The sequence below is a fragment of the Pseudorca crassidens genome, chromosome 6 (assembly GCF_039906515.1).
Source record: "Pseudorca crassidens isolate mPseCra1 chromosome 6, mPseCra1.hap1, whole genome shotgun sequence".
NCBI classification, from domain to species: Eukaryota; Metazoa; Chordata; class Mammalia; order Artiodactyla; family Delphinidae; genus Pseudorca; species Pseudorca crassidens.
This window is the reverse complement of record NC_090301.1, coordinates 63,319,370-63,338,212: the sequence shown is the minus strand read 5'-3', so window position 1 is coordinate 63,338,212 and position 18,843 is coordinate 63,319,370. Positions and strand designations below refer to the sequence as shown.

The 18,843-nt window shown below is 38.8% G+C and overlaps 1 protein-coding gene across 3 annotated transcripts in view; it reads left to right on the top strand.

Annotated features, from left to right (window-relative positions):
• Positions 1-18,843, top strand: part of CERS6 (ceramide synthase 6) — a 321,764-nt gene that overhangs the window by 89,091 nt on the left and 213,830 nt on the right. For all 3 annotated transcript variants that reach the window (XM_067741654.1, XM_067741652.1, XM_067741653.1), the window contains exon 3: positions 13,107-13,237. In XM_067741654.1, the coding sequence (XP_067597755.1) occupies positions 13,107-13,237 (131 nt within the window). The remainder of the gene's footprint in view (positions 1-13,106; positions 13,238-18,843) is intronic.

The window sequence follows — 18,843 nt, the reverse complement described above, 5'->3', positions numbered from 1 at the left end:
AAAGCGCCGGTTTGCTTATAACATTGTCCATATGTTCTAGCAGTTGTGATACACAGGCAGGTGAACAAAAGGGAATAATGGAAGGAGAGAAGAGCTGCAATATGAAGACATGAGGAGCGAGGGTCAGGAGAGTTATAAAGTATAGATTCATTGTAAAGAAAACGGGAGAGGAGATGATCGCTCTGGTGAGAGTTAAAGTCCAAAGCAGGAATGGGAAGAGGAGGCAGGGAGGAAGACAGAGGGAAAGATCGCCATCCACTGCCAGCTGGTATTTCCTTAAGAACAAAAAGGGGAGGAAGACATAAGTCAGAAACCCTCAAGCTAAGGCCATAAAAAATTAAGCAAATCACAACATCCAAAAAGCTGATTCTTACTCATATTTCTCTCTTGTCTTACCCTTTCGTGGACAAGAAAGAAGAAAAGGAGCATAACAGTCTATGAGAAGTATCGTGTGTTCCTTTTCCCACTTTCATTTTTCTGGGAGAATTACTCAGACTTCTAAGATGTGATTTGGCCATGTTAAGCAAATTTTATTCCGTTTTTGGTATTTGTATTGCTAACATTTTGTATTGCTTCTCTCTTGTCTTAAGACTGTTAATTCAAATATTCAAACATGTTTGTTTATTTTATGTTCTTCGTTTCTGCCAGGATTCTCTAGGGTTTCCCCCTCTATTCTTTTAAAAATGGTATTTTTCCTGGAAAAGTGGAAGAAAGCACCTGGTGTTCTTAACATCTCTGCTAGGAAGAAGAGTAGAATAAATGGAATTCTAGGAAAAAGAGTAGAATAAATGGAATTTTAGTTTTGTGGGATGATTTTATTTATTTTTTATTTTTGGGGGGGTTTAACATCTTTTTTTTAAATATCTTTATTGGAGTATAATTGCTTTACAATGGTGTGTTAGTTTCTGCTTTATAACAAAGTGAATCAGTTATACATATACATATGTTCCCATATCTCTTCGCTCTTGTGTCTCCCTCCCTCCCGCCCTCCCTATCCCACCCATCTAGGTGGTCACAGAGCACCGAGCTGATCTCCCTGTGCTATGCGGCTGCTTCCCACTAGCTATCTATTTTACGTTTGGTAGTGTATATATGTCCATGCCACTGTCTCACTTTGTCTCAGCTTACCCTTCCCCCTCCCCATATCCTCAAGTCCATTCTTTAGTAGGTCTGTGTCTTTATTCCCATCTTGCTCCTAGGTTCTTCATGACCTTTTTTTTTTTTCTTAGATTCCATATATATGTGTTAGCATACGGTATTTGTTTTTCTCTTTCTGACTTACTTCACTCTGTATGACAGACTCTAGGTCCATCCACCTCACTACAAATACCTCAGTTTTGTTTCTTTTTATGGCTGAGTAATATTCCATTGTATATATGTGCCACATCTTCTTTATCCATTCATCTGTTGATGGACACTTAGGTTGCTTCCATGTCCTGGCTATTGTAAATAGAGCTGCAATGAACATTTTGGTATATGACTCTTCTTGAATTATGGTTTTCTCAGGGTATATGCCCAGCAGTGGGATTGCTGGGTCGTATGGTAGTTCTATTTTTAGTTTTTTAAGGAACCTCCATACTGTTCTCCATAGTGGCTGTATCAATTTATGTCCCCACCAACAGTGCAAGAGGGTTCCGTTTTCTCCACACCCTCTACAGCATTTATTGTTTGTAGATTTTTTGACGATGGCCATTCTGACTGGTGTGAGATGATATCTCATTGTAGTTTTGATTTGCATTTCTCTAATGATTAGTGATGTTGAGCATCCTTTCATGTGTTTGTTGGCAGTCTGTATATCTTCTTTGGAGAAATGTCTGTTTAGGTCTTTTGCCCATTTTTGGATTGGGTTGTTTTGTTTTTTTGATAGTGAGCTGCATGAGCTGCTTGTAAATTTTGGAGATGAATCCTTTGTCAGTTGCTTCATTTGCAAATATTTTCTCCCATTCTGAGGGTTGTCTTTTGGTCATGTTTATGGTTTCCTTTGCTGTGCAAAAGCTTTGAAGTTTCATTAGGTCCCATTTGTTTATTTTTGTTTTTATTTCCATTTCTCTAGGAGGTGGGTCAAAAAGGATCTTGCTGTGATTTATGTCATAGAGTGTTCTGCCTGTGTTTTCCTCTAAGAATTTGATAGTGTCTGGCCTTACACTTAGGTCTTTAATCCATTTTGAGTTTATTTTTGTGTATGGTGTTAGGGAGTGTTCTAATTTCATACTTTTACATGAAGCTGTCCAGTTTTCCCAGCACCACTTATTGAAGAGGCTGTCTTTTCTCCACTGTGTATTCTTGCCTCCTTTATCAAAGATAAGGTGACCATATGTGCGTGGGTTTATCGCTGGGCTTTCTATCCTGTTCCATTGATCTATATTTCTGTTTTTGTGCCAGTACCATACTGTCTTGATTACTGTAGCTTTGTAGTTTAGTCTGAAGTCAGGGAGCCTGATTCCTCCAGCTCCATTTTTCGTTCTCAAGATTGCTTTGGCTATTCGGGGTCTTTTGTGTTTCCATACAAATTGTGAAATTTTTTGTTCTAGTTCTGTGAAAAATGCCAGTGGTAGTTTGATAGGGATTGCATTGAATCTGTAGATTGCTTTGGGTAGTAGAGTCATTCTCACAATGTTGATTCTTCCAATCCAAGAACATGGTATATCTCTCCATCTATTTGTATCATCTTTAATTTCTTTCATCAGTGTCTTATAATTTTCTGCATACGTGTCTTTTTTCTCCTTAGGTAGGTTTATTCCTAGACGTGAGATGATTTTAGATTGCCAGTTTCTAACCTGAAGGGGCTCATATCCTATAGTGTTTAAAGGAAGAAAATGTTAAGAAGAAACTTGCATTTTTATTTAATATATCAGTTTACTGCAGCAAACACCTTTTACCCCTCTAGAAAAGCTGATGTGTAGGGAGTTACAAGGTTCATTTTTTTTAACGTGATGACAACATATTTGTATTTACCTTGTGAACTACTCTAAATGCATGAAAAATGAATTTTCTACCCAAATGTATACCTCCCTTTAGAAATCCTGCAGTGGACATTTTATTTCCCTTGCTTTGTGTTTATTATGGTTACTGGGGAAATTTTCTCTATAAAGGTAATGAAAGGATTTTGCAGGCAGGTTGACTGCTCTGGAGGATATTTGCTTCTAGCTAATTTTAATGATCATATTCTCTTGGTTTCCAAGGTGATTCTTTTGGAAGTTTCTACACGATTAAAGCAGAAGCCTCAGGTTTTGGACATAAATGCAGCCAAAGCTGGAACTATTTTTCCTTGAATTCTTTGTAGTTCTCCAGTGTTAGTTGTGAGATGAAAAAGTAACAGATCAGTTGACCAGAATACAAGTAGCAGGATTTGGAGACTTTGAACAGTGCTCGTCCAGCATTCTGGCCTTGGCCATGGTTCCAGGTCACCTTGGAGAAGGGCATGGTTATCATCTTTCAAGTGTGAAAACCCTTAAAATCTACTCCTTACAGGACTGGCTATGTAAGTTTTGGAGGCCAGTGCAGAACTAAAATGCAGGGTCCCTTGTTCAGAAAGCACAAAAAAGTGCCATTAAAGGCATAAAAATAGAAAGCTTTTTCCTTTCTTGCACAGTCTCTTTCTCTCTTGACCTGTCCAGATTTTTTTTTAATTTGGTATTTAATGCCATGCCCCCTTAGGCATACACAAGAGGCAAGGGCAGATCCTGACAGGTACCCAGGAACGCCACCCTGTGATTTAATGCACACACAGCTGACTAGCTGCTGCTAGTCGCCAGCGGCTAGTTGCTAGCTCCTGGGCTAACATGTCTGCCCTTCTTTGGCCGGGGTAGAAGTTGAGACAGGCCTCTCCCCTTTCCATGGGCCCACTGTCCCAACCCACGGTGGACAGGGGACCTCCCAGTGTATTGCAGTCTCTGCTCCAAGACACACTAGGTACCTGGATTGGGGTAAGCAAGAGGCTAGTCCCCACTGAGCCATCCACCAAACGCACTGGGACACTGCCAGCCCAGGGTGCAGGTGGCATCCCTATACCCCACACTGAGACACCGTGGGGTGTGCATATCTAATCCCATCTCTTTCCGTGTTTGCACCCAGGGCAGCAGTAGTCACTAGGCAGGAGTGGGAAGGGGAAAGCTGGGGTCCCTGGGTAGCGGGGGACAGGGAAGTAAGTTACCTAGACTCATATGGGGGCAATGCCGGGACTGTGTGTGAGCCAAGACTCCGAACCCCTGACACATGCTCCCCTATCCCAATGGACTTCATAAGCAAAACACCATTCCCGTAACAAAATTATCAAGAATTTCAAGATGGCAACCAGAGAACTTTAAACCCCACATGCGAGCCCTTCTGAATCCAGATCCCTTTGTGAGTTCACTGGTCATGCGCCCTGACTGAGCAGTTCTCATCTATGAAATTAGCTGATAAATTTGCACTCCTTCATATTCTCCAGCAGTCTTTTCTTTTGAGGTAACATCTGCTTGTCTTTCTCACTCTTTTTTTTCCCTCTGTAAACCTAAAATTTTATAAATATTTCAGAGAACTTACCTCTATTGCAAAATAGTTGAAAGCATTGGTTTTTGACTCAGACCTGAGCAGTATATTGCAGTGATCCCCAACTTTTTTGGCACCAGGGACCGGTTTCATGGAAGACTGGGAGTGGGGGGAATGGTTTTGGGATGATTCAAGCACATTACATTTATTGTGAACTTTATTTCTATTATTCTTACATTGTAATATATAATGAAATAATTATACAACTCACCATAATGCAGAATCAGTGGGAGCCCTGAGCTTATTTTCACTTGCCACTCACTGATAGGGTTTTGATATGAGTCTGCAAGCAATTGATTTATTATGGTCTCTGTGCAGTCAAACCTCTCTGCTAATGATAATCTGTATTTGCAGCCACTCCCCAGCACTCACATCACTGCCTCAGCTCCACCTCAGATCATCAGGCATTAGATTCTCATAAGGAACACGCAACCTAGATCCCTCACACGCTCAGTTCACAGTAGGATTCACGCTACTATGAGAATCTAATGCTGCCACTGATCTGACAGGAGGAGGAACTCAGGCGGTAATGCGAGTGACGGGGAGCGGCTGTAAGTACAGATGAAGCTTCACTCGTGCCTGCCGCTCACCTCCTGCTGTGCGGCCCAGTTCCTAACAGGCCGTGGACTGGTACTGGTCCATGGCCCAGGGGTTGCAGACCCCTGGTATGTTGGAACATTGTCTCTGCTGCTTCCTAGTGTTGTGGCCGTGGGCTGTAAGTCGGTTAGTTAATGAGGGAGCATTTATTTGGGCCAGGCGCTCCCATTCTTTCATTTACATTAGGAGTGCCCGAGAGGTAAATGTAGATTGCCGCATCCTATTTCTAGAGATCCTGATTCAGTAGCCTTGTGATGGCCCCAAGAACCAGCGATTATGAGTTGTCAGACTTACTTAAATGAATGGAATGACTGTTTCTCTTTAGAGTGAATGTTTTTGAGTTCACGTTTCGTAACTGGCTATATCCAGAGTTATCGGAATGAGATAGATATAAATCAATGAATCAATCAGTTTATCTGTTGATTTATATATCTATCTTTTGGCACATATTATATCTATAATCCCAACAGCCTCATTTTCTAATCAATCAAATCAGTTCTTGAGCCATTAAGGGAAAAACATATATGTCAGCTGTGAAACTAGGTTTCATGATCTAGAGAATTACGAGATTATCACATCATAATCTGCATTTGGTATATTATACTGTATTTTAAAAATTATATGCAGATTTCCTATAATTTGTTTTTCCTCATTCTCCTCTTATGCCTAGTGCTTTTTATTTTTCTTTTCCATCCTTGTATGGGTTATGTTTATTAAAATTAACCTAGGTTTTTCTGGTATAAAAATGTCTATATAAGTCAGAATTATTCACTTTTTCCCTTGGAAATCTTAAGAAATGAAAAAAACTATGGAGAAAAATTATAAAACACAACAGTAAAAATATACACACACAAAAAAAGAAGGAAAATCTCACAAACTTTAATTTTGGCAAACTAAGAGATATATATCTCTAGATTTCAATATATATATAAAAGCTAAACAAAAACAGTTGAGGTTGGACAGAAGCCAAGTAGGAGGAAGGGATGAGCATGAAGTGTGGATGGAGGGCCCTATGGGGGTAGATTTCAGGAAAGCCAGCAAAAATGACACCTCCTAATTGTGAGACCAAAGCTGTATCACTGTTTGCAACACTAGGTGCAGGAACTGGTGAGCAAGGCTGGCAGATGCTCTCCCAGACTCAGTTTAATTCAGGGAAGGGGAAGAAGTACACAGAAAACCTTGTGGATGGCACATTTTCCAGAGGCGGTGTACCTTGGAGGCAGCTAAACTACAAAAGCACCCTCCTTGGAGCTGATCGAGACAATCCAACTCACTCAATGTTGGGTAATAAAGAAGAAACACACAGCATCAAAGACAAGAAAAAGAATTCGTAGCATCGCTTACTAACAAAAATTATCACTGGAAAAATGAGGCCACAGGGCAACTGAAAGTTGAGATCAAATATTTTACCATAAATTTTAAAAAAAGCAATAACTCTGTAAGGAGGATCACAAAAAAAGAAATACAAGACCTAAAGAAAAAAGCAGTTGGTCAACAGGAAGAGATGCAATGTTAGCCAGTTGGTTCAGGAAAAAAGTACTGAAGCTATCACAGAAATGATGAAAAATTGGAAAGAACACAGGAAACACTAGACACTGCAGAAATCTCAGTGGGGAACATGGGAGATAGAAATAATAAAGCTGAAATAAATGAAATGAAAAAAAGCTAAAAATAATTAGATATATAGACCAAGCAGAGCTAGCATATGTATAATTGGAATCTCTTAAGGAAAAGCAAAGTAGAGTAAGTATTGAGAGAGATATCAAGAAAAATTTCCTAAAATAAATGGAGATTTATATTAATATGTTAATAAAAATGTAGTAAAAGTTGACCCAGGAAGGTTTATGCCAAGACTTACATTATTAAAAATAGACTTGAAATATAAAGGAAATAATTCCTTGAGCAGCCAAGCAAAAAATTAAATCATTTATCTAGGAAAATATCAGCATGGCTTTAGTCTTCTCTGTAGCAATATTCTATAGGACAACATTTCCAATATTTTCAAGGAAAATGGGAACTAAGAATTTTATATTTAGGTAAATTGTTTTTATAGTGTAAAGGCTAAAGACAAAAAGATTAGAACTTGCAAAAATTTGGAGGAGTTGTTCCCGTGAGTCCTTTTTTGAAGAAACTATTATAATCATTCATTTTAGCTGACCAAGAGATTACTGGGAATGTTGGCAAGTTTTGAATACATTTAAACTGTAGAACTAAGATAGAAAGAAATGTGATGATTAGGATGACAGAACAGAATGTAAGCATTATATGCTCTCACAATGTAGAAATGATACAGGTAACAATAACTGAGCAGGACAAGGGAAGGAAGGTTGGAGGTAGAATAAATTCACTAATTGCATAAGCTCTAGTAGCTGGGAGTCAAAGCTTAACTGTTTAAGCAGCCAAACTGAGTAATAGAGGTAGAAGCATATTTAATAGTACAAGAGTTAACTCTAAGAGAGATAAAATTATTGACTAATAGTAGGTGGGGAAGGAAGAGGAAATATGCTAGTTTTAAATATTGCTCATTTGGAATTTTTATTGACTGAAAATGAATAGAAGAGTCTTATGATTGTATGGATAACCACTAGAATAAAAATTACCCACAAAAAACAAAGGAAAATCAGCCATATTTGGTTTGTTAAAATTTAAAAAAATTAAATTATGAAAACAGAAAACATAATTAATGTGAGGTAAGTATAAACAAATTTATAAATTATATCAATGCATGTAAATGGGTTTAACATCTAATAAAAAAATAATTCAGATTTGGGTCACATAGTTTATAAGAGACCGCTTCAGATAAAGTAATTACAGATATTAGAAATAAGAGTATGAGTAAAGGTATACAGGCAAATATAAATAATAAAGAAAGTAGACCAAAAGGATGAAGTGAAATGAAGAATTGGCTTTTTATTGCCAAAGGATACAATTCATAATGAAGATAAAATGGTTATGAATATATATGCATTGAATACCAGCATATCCATATACTTATAAAAAAAGAAGAAATTATTTAATAGTAAGAAATTTTAATTTACCTCTCAGTCATGACAGATCAAAATATAAAACAGAATATATAAAATATAAAACAATATAGCAATTAATTCTAAGAAGCATAATTAATGAGGAAGATCTGACAGGTACATTTATTTTTTTTAATTTAAAAATTAAAAAAAAATTAATTTATTTTTATTTATTTATTTTTGGCTGTGTTACTGCGCGTGGGCTTTATCTAGTTGTGGTGAGCGGGGGCTTCTCTTCATTGTGGTGTGCAGGCTTCTTATTGCGGTGGCTTCTCTTGTTGTGGAGCACAGGCTCTAGGTGCACGGGCTTCAGTAGTTGAGGCACGCAGGCTCAGTAGTTGTGGCTTGTGGGCTCTAGAGCACAGGCTCAGTGTGGTGCACAGGCTTAGTTGCTCCGTGGCATGTGAGATCTTCCCGGACCGGGGCTCCAACCTGTGTCCCCTGTATAGACAGGCAGATTCTTAACCACTGCACCACCAGGGAAGCTCCTGACAGGTACATTTAGAACCCTGTATTCTGAATATAGAGACTATACTTTCTTTTCAAGTGCCTGTTAAATATTTTAAAAATTGAGCTTTTATTATGTAAAAAATGGTAATACATTTTAAGAATAGGCACAGTGTACTAATATGAGAAATCAGAAAACAGAAAGACTCTTGCTTTCTTAATCAACTTTTGTGTAAAAATAAAATTTCAGAATATTTAGAGAACAGTGATGAAAGCACTACTATGCTATGGTACTATGCCAAGGTAGTGCTCAGATGAAAACTTATATATATAAGTTTAACCACTTATATAAATATATATATATTTAACCACTTACTTAAACATTGGAAAAACAACAACAAAATAAATGAAGGCAAACAGAAGGAAGAAATTAATAAAGATAAACATAGAAATTGAGTTAGTAAAACTGTAGTATTGAAAATTAATCCAGAGGTAACTGTTTACTTTTTTTTTAACAGAAAGTCAGCTAACCCAATCAAGAAAAAACAAAGCACAAGTTAACAACATAGCAATTAACAACATAATCAACAATCACATAAATTGAAAATAAAAAGGATATATTACTATTAACATGGCAAATAAAATATAAACACTTGGATAAAATGAAAATTATTCTAGGAAAATATAATTTACCAACTACATATGTGTGTTATCACAAGAAAATTCTAACACTCTTAAAGAACAGATAATAAAATGCTATTTTAAACTATACCGAAGTATAGAAAATTAAGAAAATCATCGATTCTATTTTTATGTAATCTCAAAGTCTGATAAGTATCTCACTAAAAAATAAGACTAGAGACCAGTTGTGATTATTATTATTATTGATGAAAAGTCCCAAATAAAAAAATCACAAACTGAACTTTGCAGCATATTAAAAGAATTAATTCATCATCACCAAGTACGACTTACTCTAGGAATGCAAGGCCTTCCCTGTATTCAATATTAAAAACATCTGTTTTTGTAATTCATCATGTTAATTGACATAAAGAAAAAAAGTAGATGATCACTTCCATGGATTCTGAAATCTAACATCATTTTGATTAAAATAAAACAATCTAACTAGGGATAGGTGGTTTCATTTACATGAAAAATACACTTGTATATCAGCTCCAAATCTGGCCTCTTAATGAGAAAAACGTTGTGATATTCCTGCTAAAGTCTGGAACAGATAGGGATGCTTATAAACACTGTTATACATTGTGCTTAGTTTTACATTTCATTAGCAAATAGATAAAAGAAGGAAAATAAAGGCATAAAAATTAGAAAGGAGGAGGTAAAGCTATGCTATGTGACAATTTATTCATGCATTCGAGAGGTATTTATTAAGTCCCGACTATATTCTAGGTACTGGTGAAAAAAGACACAAAAAATTTCCTTTGTTTACAGAGCTTACATTCTAGTAATATCCTATTACATGACTGTATACCTGGAAAATTAAGGGAATCAAGTGAAAAACTACCATAAACATTACAAAATGTTAGTACAAAATTAGTTACCATACACACACACATGCACACACACAAAAAGCAGTTAGAAGATATAAGAAAATTTCTTAATTATAATAGAAACCAAAAAAGATGATATTCCTAGGAATCAATGTAACAAGGATGTGCAAGGTATGTGAGGAAAATTTTCAAACGTTGTGAAGGACACAAAAGACAAATTCAGTTAAAGATATCAAGTCATCCTATGCTAGTATAAGAACTTGGTATAATCTCATTATAAATACCGACAGGTTTTCTTGTTTTCCCGTTTATTTTGAAACTAGACAAGCTAATTCTAAAGTTCATGTAGAAAAATAAATAAGGATTTCTGAGTAACCCGACCATATGTACTGGCACATGAATAATAGAACGGTGGGAGAATAGATTTGATTTCTCATGGAGAAAACATGAATGATGGTACTGGCCTATCTGGGTAGCCATTTGGAAAGAATTAAAATTAGATTCATACCTCCCACTGTATACCAGGATATATTCCAAATGTACTAAAGATTGAATGTAAGAATCAAAACTGTAAATGTATTAGAATCAAAGCTGTAAATGTAGGAGAATTTCTTGGATTTTCCGAGTAGGGAATGCTTTTCTACTTATGACCACAAATACAGAAGGTATAACAGAAAAGATTGATAAATTCAAACATGATTTAAAAAAACTTCTGCAAGTAAAAAAACACAAGCAAAATGCACCATAAGCTAATTCTAAAGCTCAAGTGACACATTAGTACATACTATGCAGTTTATGGTACAGATATAGGTTTGATCACTCTAAAAACTGAAGAACTTTTACAAATCAATAAACAAATTACTAGCAGATCAAGAAAAATAGGGGCAGTAGATATGAAAAGACTGTTCTAAAGAGGAAATACAGATGGTTTTAAAACACAAGAAAATATCCTTCTTTCATAAGAGAGGAAATCAAATTAAAGATATACTGAGATACTACTTTTTATATATCAGGCTAGAAAAAAATGGAAAAATCCAATAACATACTCTGTTGATGAGGCTTTGGGAAATGGGTACTCTTGCTTGTGAGAGTCTGAATTGGTAAAATCATTGGTGATAGTAATTTTTCAATATCTAAAAAAATTGCAAATGCATGGACCCTTTCATCTCCAACGTTCACTTACAGGAACTTATCTCTCTCTATATGTGTATAAAATAACCCATGATAAGGTTATTTATTGCAGCATTGTTAGTAGTAGAAGTTCGGAAGCTACCTAAGTGTGCATTAATAGTGGAGTGGATAAGTAAATTATGGCATGTCCTTAACGGTTCTACAAAAGAAGGAGGACGTTCCCAATATTTTGATGTGGAAATGTTCCAAGATACATTGTAAAGTGAAAAACCCGAAGTCCAGAATAATAGAACCATTTGTGTGAAGGTGGTGGTGGGGAGACATAAGAATGCACATTCAAATTTGTTTATGTTTGGTAAGATAACTTTGGAAAGAAATAGATTGAATAGCCTGTTACCTGGTAGGAAGGGGAGAGTAGGAACTGAGAGAACAGGAACAAAGTGGAAGGTGAAATTGGGGATAATTTTTATTTTGTGGACCATGTGAACGCTTTACGTATTGAATAGACTTAGAAAATGAATGAAAATTAAAAATGAATTCCTTTAAGAATATGGTATAGCCAAGGTATAGTGTAGGCTGTGCCTTTTCTCTCTCCCATATTTTTAATTGAGAGACACGGAAGGAGAGTGTAGACGGTGTCGTGACTTCTAAGAAAAACACCTCAAAGTACACGCCACCCGGCAAGTTCGCAAATAACTTTACAGACACAAGCTCAGCACAGTTTATAACCTCGATCATGACATTAAGGCCATTTGCTGTGTTTCCTGTGTGTCTGACACTGAATTTCTTGAGAGGCTTTAAAAAGGAGTCCCATGTGCATTCCGCCCTTATGACTCGACAGCCGCTTGGCCTGCCTTCCCTACCCCATTTTTGGTTCTGTCCTCTGATTATCAACATCTCCTTAATTGTAAAGCAAAGGTCGAATAAATAGAGGAGTAGAACTACCTCCGTTTAGTTTTGTTGTACGGCAGGTCGCCCTCACGTAATTGTGGGCGGGATGCTCTCTAAGACCCCGAAGAGAGAGGAGGGACAGAACTAACATGTGCTGAGATCTGCATACGTTTTTACATTCCACCGTTTAGGTGGATCAATAGGCTTCTTTGGAACAGGTAAGGAAACTGAGGCTCGGAGAATTCATTGGAACAAGGAATTGAACCTAGGTCTGTCCTCTCCTAATGTTATAGAAATGAGAGCGAGAGACAGAGTAGTGTCATATGGCAGGCGTAAATATCGATAGTTTCTCCTTCTCCTTTACCAAGTTTGCATCTTCAAGTAATGCGGAGTCATTGTAAAAAGTTTGAGGGAGTTGCGGTCAAAAGGATGACCAAGAAAGGGATAGAAGAGGAATGTGTGAAGAACCAGGGAGAGGGGAGACTGAAGAGAAAACATGTTTTGTAAGTGGAGTTGGTACCTTAGTCTAAGGTGAGGTATTTGGGGATGATTCCATGCTTTTTTTCTGTCCTGCGTTATCCTGATATGTGATAATGGGTACAGCATTTTTTCATTAGAAAGTGAAATGTTTGAGTGATGTCTTTTTGCAAATTCACCTTCACCTAACTCCTTTCTTTGAAGGCTGGTGGAGCTAACGCGGCCAGCTGACTGTTCCGTCGAACCTTTGTTGCTGTAAGAAGTACCAGCATTAGAGTGAGATTCATATTTTTTAGTGTTGTTTCATGATGAGTAACTTCTCTTGTCCTAAGTGGTTGTTTACGTTCACGCTGCTGATGGAAGGCCTCGGTCCTCAGTGGTCAATATAGAAATCTCAGTAGCGGATAGAAAATACAGGAAAAACAGATATCTCCAGTATAGACAAGGGCAGATCTGTTCATGGTGAAGATGAAAATGATTTTCCTGGTACCTTGTTTCATAGCATCCTGATGAAAAGAGATTGGAGGGCCTCTCCAAGCAGCTGGACTGGGATGTTCGCAGCATTCAACGCTGGTTCCGACAAAGACGCAACCAAGAGAAGCCAAGCACACTGAAGAGGTTCTGTGAGAGCATGTGAGTTGCTGTTTTTCTTTTTGAAAGAAAAACCTGCCTAATTTACTCATCCCATCCCTGAGGTGAAAAATAACAGCTCAGTGCAGGCTCCAGCAGCCCCCCAAAAGCATGCCATCTGGTGGAAGAAAGTAGTCCATGAAGAACTGGGGGGTAGTGGTTTGTTGGAATTTGTGATTTCCACTTTGGATGCAGTAAACGAGGTTTGCTTCCTAATGGAGTTTCAACAGAGCAGTCAGATTACAAGGGTCTACCGTGGTATTTTCAATCAGCCACCTTTAACATACGCCAATGACTTTTGTAGTTTGCATTTTCATAGAGGAGGATTAGTCAAGATGTTCTTTCCACTGATAAAAGCTGAGATACTAGGATATATTATCGGAGGGTCGTGATGATGGCCTGTCTTTCTGGAGTTTTAAGAAATGGCTGTATTATATTCCTGGGTGAGTTTAATGAAGCATTGCTTGAAGTGGGGGATGGAATGAAAGTCTCTTCCATTTCTGAAATGTGAACTTCATGGTGTGTAAATTATAAGTCAATAAAGCTGTTATAAATAATAAAAGACCCACAGAGAACTCTTCGAGCACAGAGATATTTTGAAATAGTGACACTCAATACGTATATCTGTAGAAAAGTTAGAGAAAGAAATATTGAAGCGTCGAGCGCATCCCCAACGAAGGGAAGATTCTGCTTTGAGACTTGTTGCTCCATTTGGTCTTCATCCTTTGAGATATGACTGTGCCTTTGTCTGATGGTTCTTTCCTTTGGGAACTTTCCCCTGACACCTGGTCACTTAAACAACAATGCTGTCAGTGTAGCTCTTTCCATTTGGGGTTAAAGTTGCATTTTCAGGTTTAGCTTTCAATTATTCTGAAAAAGTATTTTAGCAATTGCAATCTAAAGCCTAGAGGGGAACCTAATTTTATGGGAGAAACGAATGAGACGCAGAATAATATCATAAATCCTAGGGTTGGATAAGTATGGGGAGCGTAAACAGGGTCTTCAGGAGGTCAGAATATTTATAAAGCCTGGAAAAACAGCCTAGCAGATAGAATCTGCATAAGCCCTTCGTATAATGAACTTAGGGGCAGTTAATGGAAGAAGGATTTATGCATCTGGGTTCCTGATCAAAAGCCGGAATTGTTTCCTGGCCTGGTTGTGCCACATATGCAAAGGGCCTGGGCTCCAACGCTGAGCTGCAGGTCTGAGCAGACGAAGTAGCATCTAAGCACATGCCTGTGCACTGAAACTCATGTGCCATCTTTCCCTCCTCCAACTAACTTCTTTGGTAACTCAGTGCTCTCCCTTTGCATACTGTACTGAGTTGACACCAGTTTCTAGGCCAGTATGCATAGGAGTCGGTCACCTGGATCTTGTTAAAATGCAGATTCTGATTCAGTTGGTCTGGTATAGCAGCTGAAATTGCATTTTTAACAAGTTCCCAGGTGATGCCACTGGTCCATTGGCCACACTTTGAATAGCAAGGCTTGACACTGTACTGGTGTACGTGTCTTCTCCCTGAATTTAGCTGGGCTTTATCTGCATACCACAATCACCAGGATGGTCATAGTTAATACTTAGTTAAAACTATTTCTAAATGATAGCTGGAGGCATGGTGATGTGAAGGCACATTGCGGGTGGACGGTGTGTAAAGTATCGACTGTGATTTTTTCCCTCAAGAAGCTTTGTATGAGATGTGACAGAATATCTGCATATGTGTAGATATTTTAGTTTTTAAATTCCATGATGGATTTAAAAAACTAAACGTATATGTGTGCTGTACGGTTGGTATGGACAGGAAGTAGAGATTAAAGGAGAAAGATCAGCTGTGTGCTAGGGCACACAGCAGGGTTCCTGGGACTAGAACTTGAGTCCATACCGGTGACCTTGACCTCTCTGTTTCAGAAGACTATGTTGATGAACTTTGTTTTTTTGGTTAATACATTTATTTATTTATTTATTTATTTTTGGCTGTGTTGGGTCTTTGTTGCTGGGTGCGGTCTTTCTCTAGTTTTGGCGAGCGGGGGCTACTCTTTGTTGCGGTGGGCGGGCTTCTCGCTGCCGTGGCTTCTCTTGTTGTGGAGCACGGGCTCTAGGCACGCGGGCTTCAATAGTTGTGGCACACAGGCTCAGTAGTTGTGGCTCACGGGCTCTAGAGTGCAGGCTCAGTAGTTGTGGCACACGGGCTTAGTTCCTCTGCAGCATGTGGGATCTTCCCGGACCAGGGCTTGAACCCGTGTTCCCTGCATTGGCAGGCAGATTCTTAACCACTGCACCACCGGGGAAGCCCCATGAACTTTGTTTTTTTTTTTTTTTTTTTTTGCGGTACGCGGGCCTCTCACTGTTGTGGCCTCTCCCGTTGCGGAGCACAGGCTCTGGACGCGCAGGCTCAGTGGCCATGGCTCACGGGCCCAGCTGCTCCGCGACATGTGGGATATTCCCGGACTGGGGCACGAACCCGTGTCCCCTGCATCGGCAGGCGGACTCTCAACCACTGCGCCACCAGGAAAGCCCATGAACTTTGTTTTGAAACTCTTTTCCTCCTTGGCTTCTGAGTTGCCACTAGGTTTTACTCTTGCCTTTCTTTGTTTGCATTGTTTATTCTACATTTTCCCTGGGTCTTTAATGGGCTACTTCTCCAGCTTAACCCTTTGTTTTCCTCATCCTATCTTCCACCCTCTCTGTAGAAGTTCTCTCCTCTCACCAACTTCCAAAGCCATGTGTCCAGTGCAGAGGTTTCTTTTGAGCCATCATTCTGCTGTCTCCCCCAGGCAACTCTGATTTGCTTCTACTCCTGACTTCCCCTTTTCTCCTATTTTTATGCCTCTATTCTGTTACAGCTGGAAACTCAACCCAATTATCCACTGACTTCCATTAGTTCTTTGTAAAGCCAACTCCTATGGCCCCGATCCTAATTGCTCTCCCAGGTCTCTTCTTTATCTCATACTCATAGATATTTTATTTGCTACAAAAAAAATAATTTTCCTAAAATACTACTGTCTCCATGATCTGTTACTTTAAAACTTAATGATTTGGGGCTTCCCTGGTGGCGCAGTGATTAAGAATCTGCCTGCCAATGCAGGGGACACAGGTTCGTTCCCTGGTCCGGGAAGATCCCACGTGCCGTGGAGCAACTAAGCCCCCAACTAGTGCACCACAACTACTGAGCCTGCGCTCTAGAGCCCGTGAGCCACAACTACTGAGCCCGCGTGCCACAACTACTGAAGCCCATGTGCCTAGAGCCTGTGCTCCTCAACAAGAGAAGCCACCACAGGGAGAAGCCCATGCCCCGCAACGAAGAGTATCCCCCGCTTGACGCAACTAGAGAAAGCCCGCGCCCAGCAACAAAGACCCAACTCAGCCAAAAATAAATTAATTAAATAAATAAATTAAAAAAAAAACTTAATGATTTTTCTACAACTCTAAGATTGCAAAGGAGAACATTTAGACAACACCCTGAGGAATTAAGCAGAATTATATTGGTCTATGTGTACACATGTGTATGTCATAGTTATTTGCTTGTCAGTATAAAAAACGATCTGGAAAAGTTGTTTTTAACCAGGGATGCCCTTTACAACCGTCTGGTGTGCTTTTCAAAATACACATGCCTAAGCTCCACCCCATGATGTCTGATCCAGTGTGGTGACCCAAGTGGGGTCTGGACATATCTACCTTGGAAGGAATACCCTGAGTACATATGATAACACATGCCTGGTTAAGAAGCACTAATCTATCATAAGGAAGACATGACATGTCTTACATGTTTAATGCAAAACAAGAATATGATATTAGTTACTTTTAAGAAATTCTGGCATTGTATGTGCATTTTTGTAGAATTGTTACTGAACTTATAATTACATACTTAACTCTAATCAGGTTTCTGTAAAATTTAAATAAACCAATTCAAAAAAAAAAAGAACCACTAATCTCTGAAAGGAGATGACTGCTGTTCAGAAGTACTAAAAAATCAAATTAGAAAGGAGGACAGCACAAATCTGGGGCTTGTAGATCTAGAGCCCAAATGAAAAGATTCTATAGTTTTTCTGTTACATAAGTTACTATTTTAGAAACTATAGAATCCCTTCAGGGGAGTCGTAGTTCGTCTTTTGGCAGTGTAGAACAGCACCAGTAGGCATGCCAAACAGTGCTGGTAGCCATCTGCTGGCGTGTCCAATTTTTGGCACACCCATTTAATACAGATGGACCAAGTAGAAATTGTTCAGCAAGTAGTGTGTTGAAACACGGATGTGATTTTTTTTTTCCTTCATGCCTGATGTCAGTCATCAACAGCTGTGTTAGTTTTGACGAATGTTTCTTCCAGAAGCATTTAAATCCTTATTGGCAACTGAAATAGAGATTTTCAAGAGGGAGTGAAGGATTTGTAAAAATGAGATAGCATGTGAGACATTTTAGGGGAAACTGGTTCTAAGTGGGAGCCATTTAGCTGGGGGATCACAGTTTGACGCTACTAAAGCTTGGCTTTACTCCTCCAACAACTGCATCAAGATAATATAAAAATAAATAATATTTTCAATAAAAAATAAAGTTTTCAGAATAAGTGGCTTCTCTCTCATTGAGGGCACCCGTGCTCATCATTGTTGAATATTGTGCAGTACATTTAATAGCACGCATCAGGAGTACATATTATATATGGCTTTCATTTGATCAGTCTCCAACTGACTGGACGGATAAATCTCTCATATGTTAACCTGAAAGTATAGGGCAAGGAGTATTCACACTCCACAGATTGGTACTACAGTCGACCTCTGAACAGCAGCAGGGGTCAGGGGCCGACCCTCCAAACAGTCGAAAATCCTCGTGTGATTTTCCTTTTCGTCCTCCATATCTGTGGTTCTTCTGCATCCATGGTTCTGCATTTGCAGATACACCCGACCTTGGATAGGGCAGTACTTTAGTATTTGCTGTTGAAAAAAAATCTGCATATAAGTGGACCTGCGCAGTTCAAACCCATGTCGTTCAAGGGTCAACTGTAATTTATTTGGGTTGCAGTTTGCTCCGTGTGGACTCTTATTGTAAGATGAGGGCCCAAGATTGTCTTCTCTTTAGGAATTCCATTTTAGAGTTGATGCTGATTAAAACTACCCCACACGCTGCCATAGTTGGATGCTCTGTTCAGTGGCAGCAGATTGACCGAAATCTGGGACCCTTTTGGAATTGTGACTTTATTTCTGCAAAGGAGCCCCTCTGTGACATTCTTAATTTGTGATTCCACTGAAGTAAGGATAACTCAGCAAAGAGGAAAGAGTGGCTTAACTAGTTACCCTCATGCCACCAACTCAGTCACTATTTTTATTTGGTAGCAGTTTTACTTGGACAGGTCAGCAATGCTGTCTTATGACCTCAGTAAGAAAGTGGAGCCTAATAATTGATGGGGGTGGGGAGAGGGAAGAGGGCTGTTTAGGTCTTTGATCTCAGGAAATTGTGTGGTGAATATATTCAACAAGTTTTTAAAACCCCGCCACCTGTTTGCAAAAAAAACCCAACTGAATTATTGTAAACTGTTCTAGAATCTTCCATGTATTCTACAGTCTGATGATGGGTGAAATTTTGCCAAAGAGAAAATTCAGCTTTGATTATTTTTTCCATCA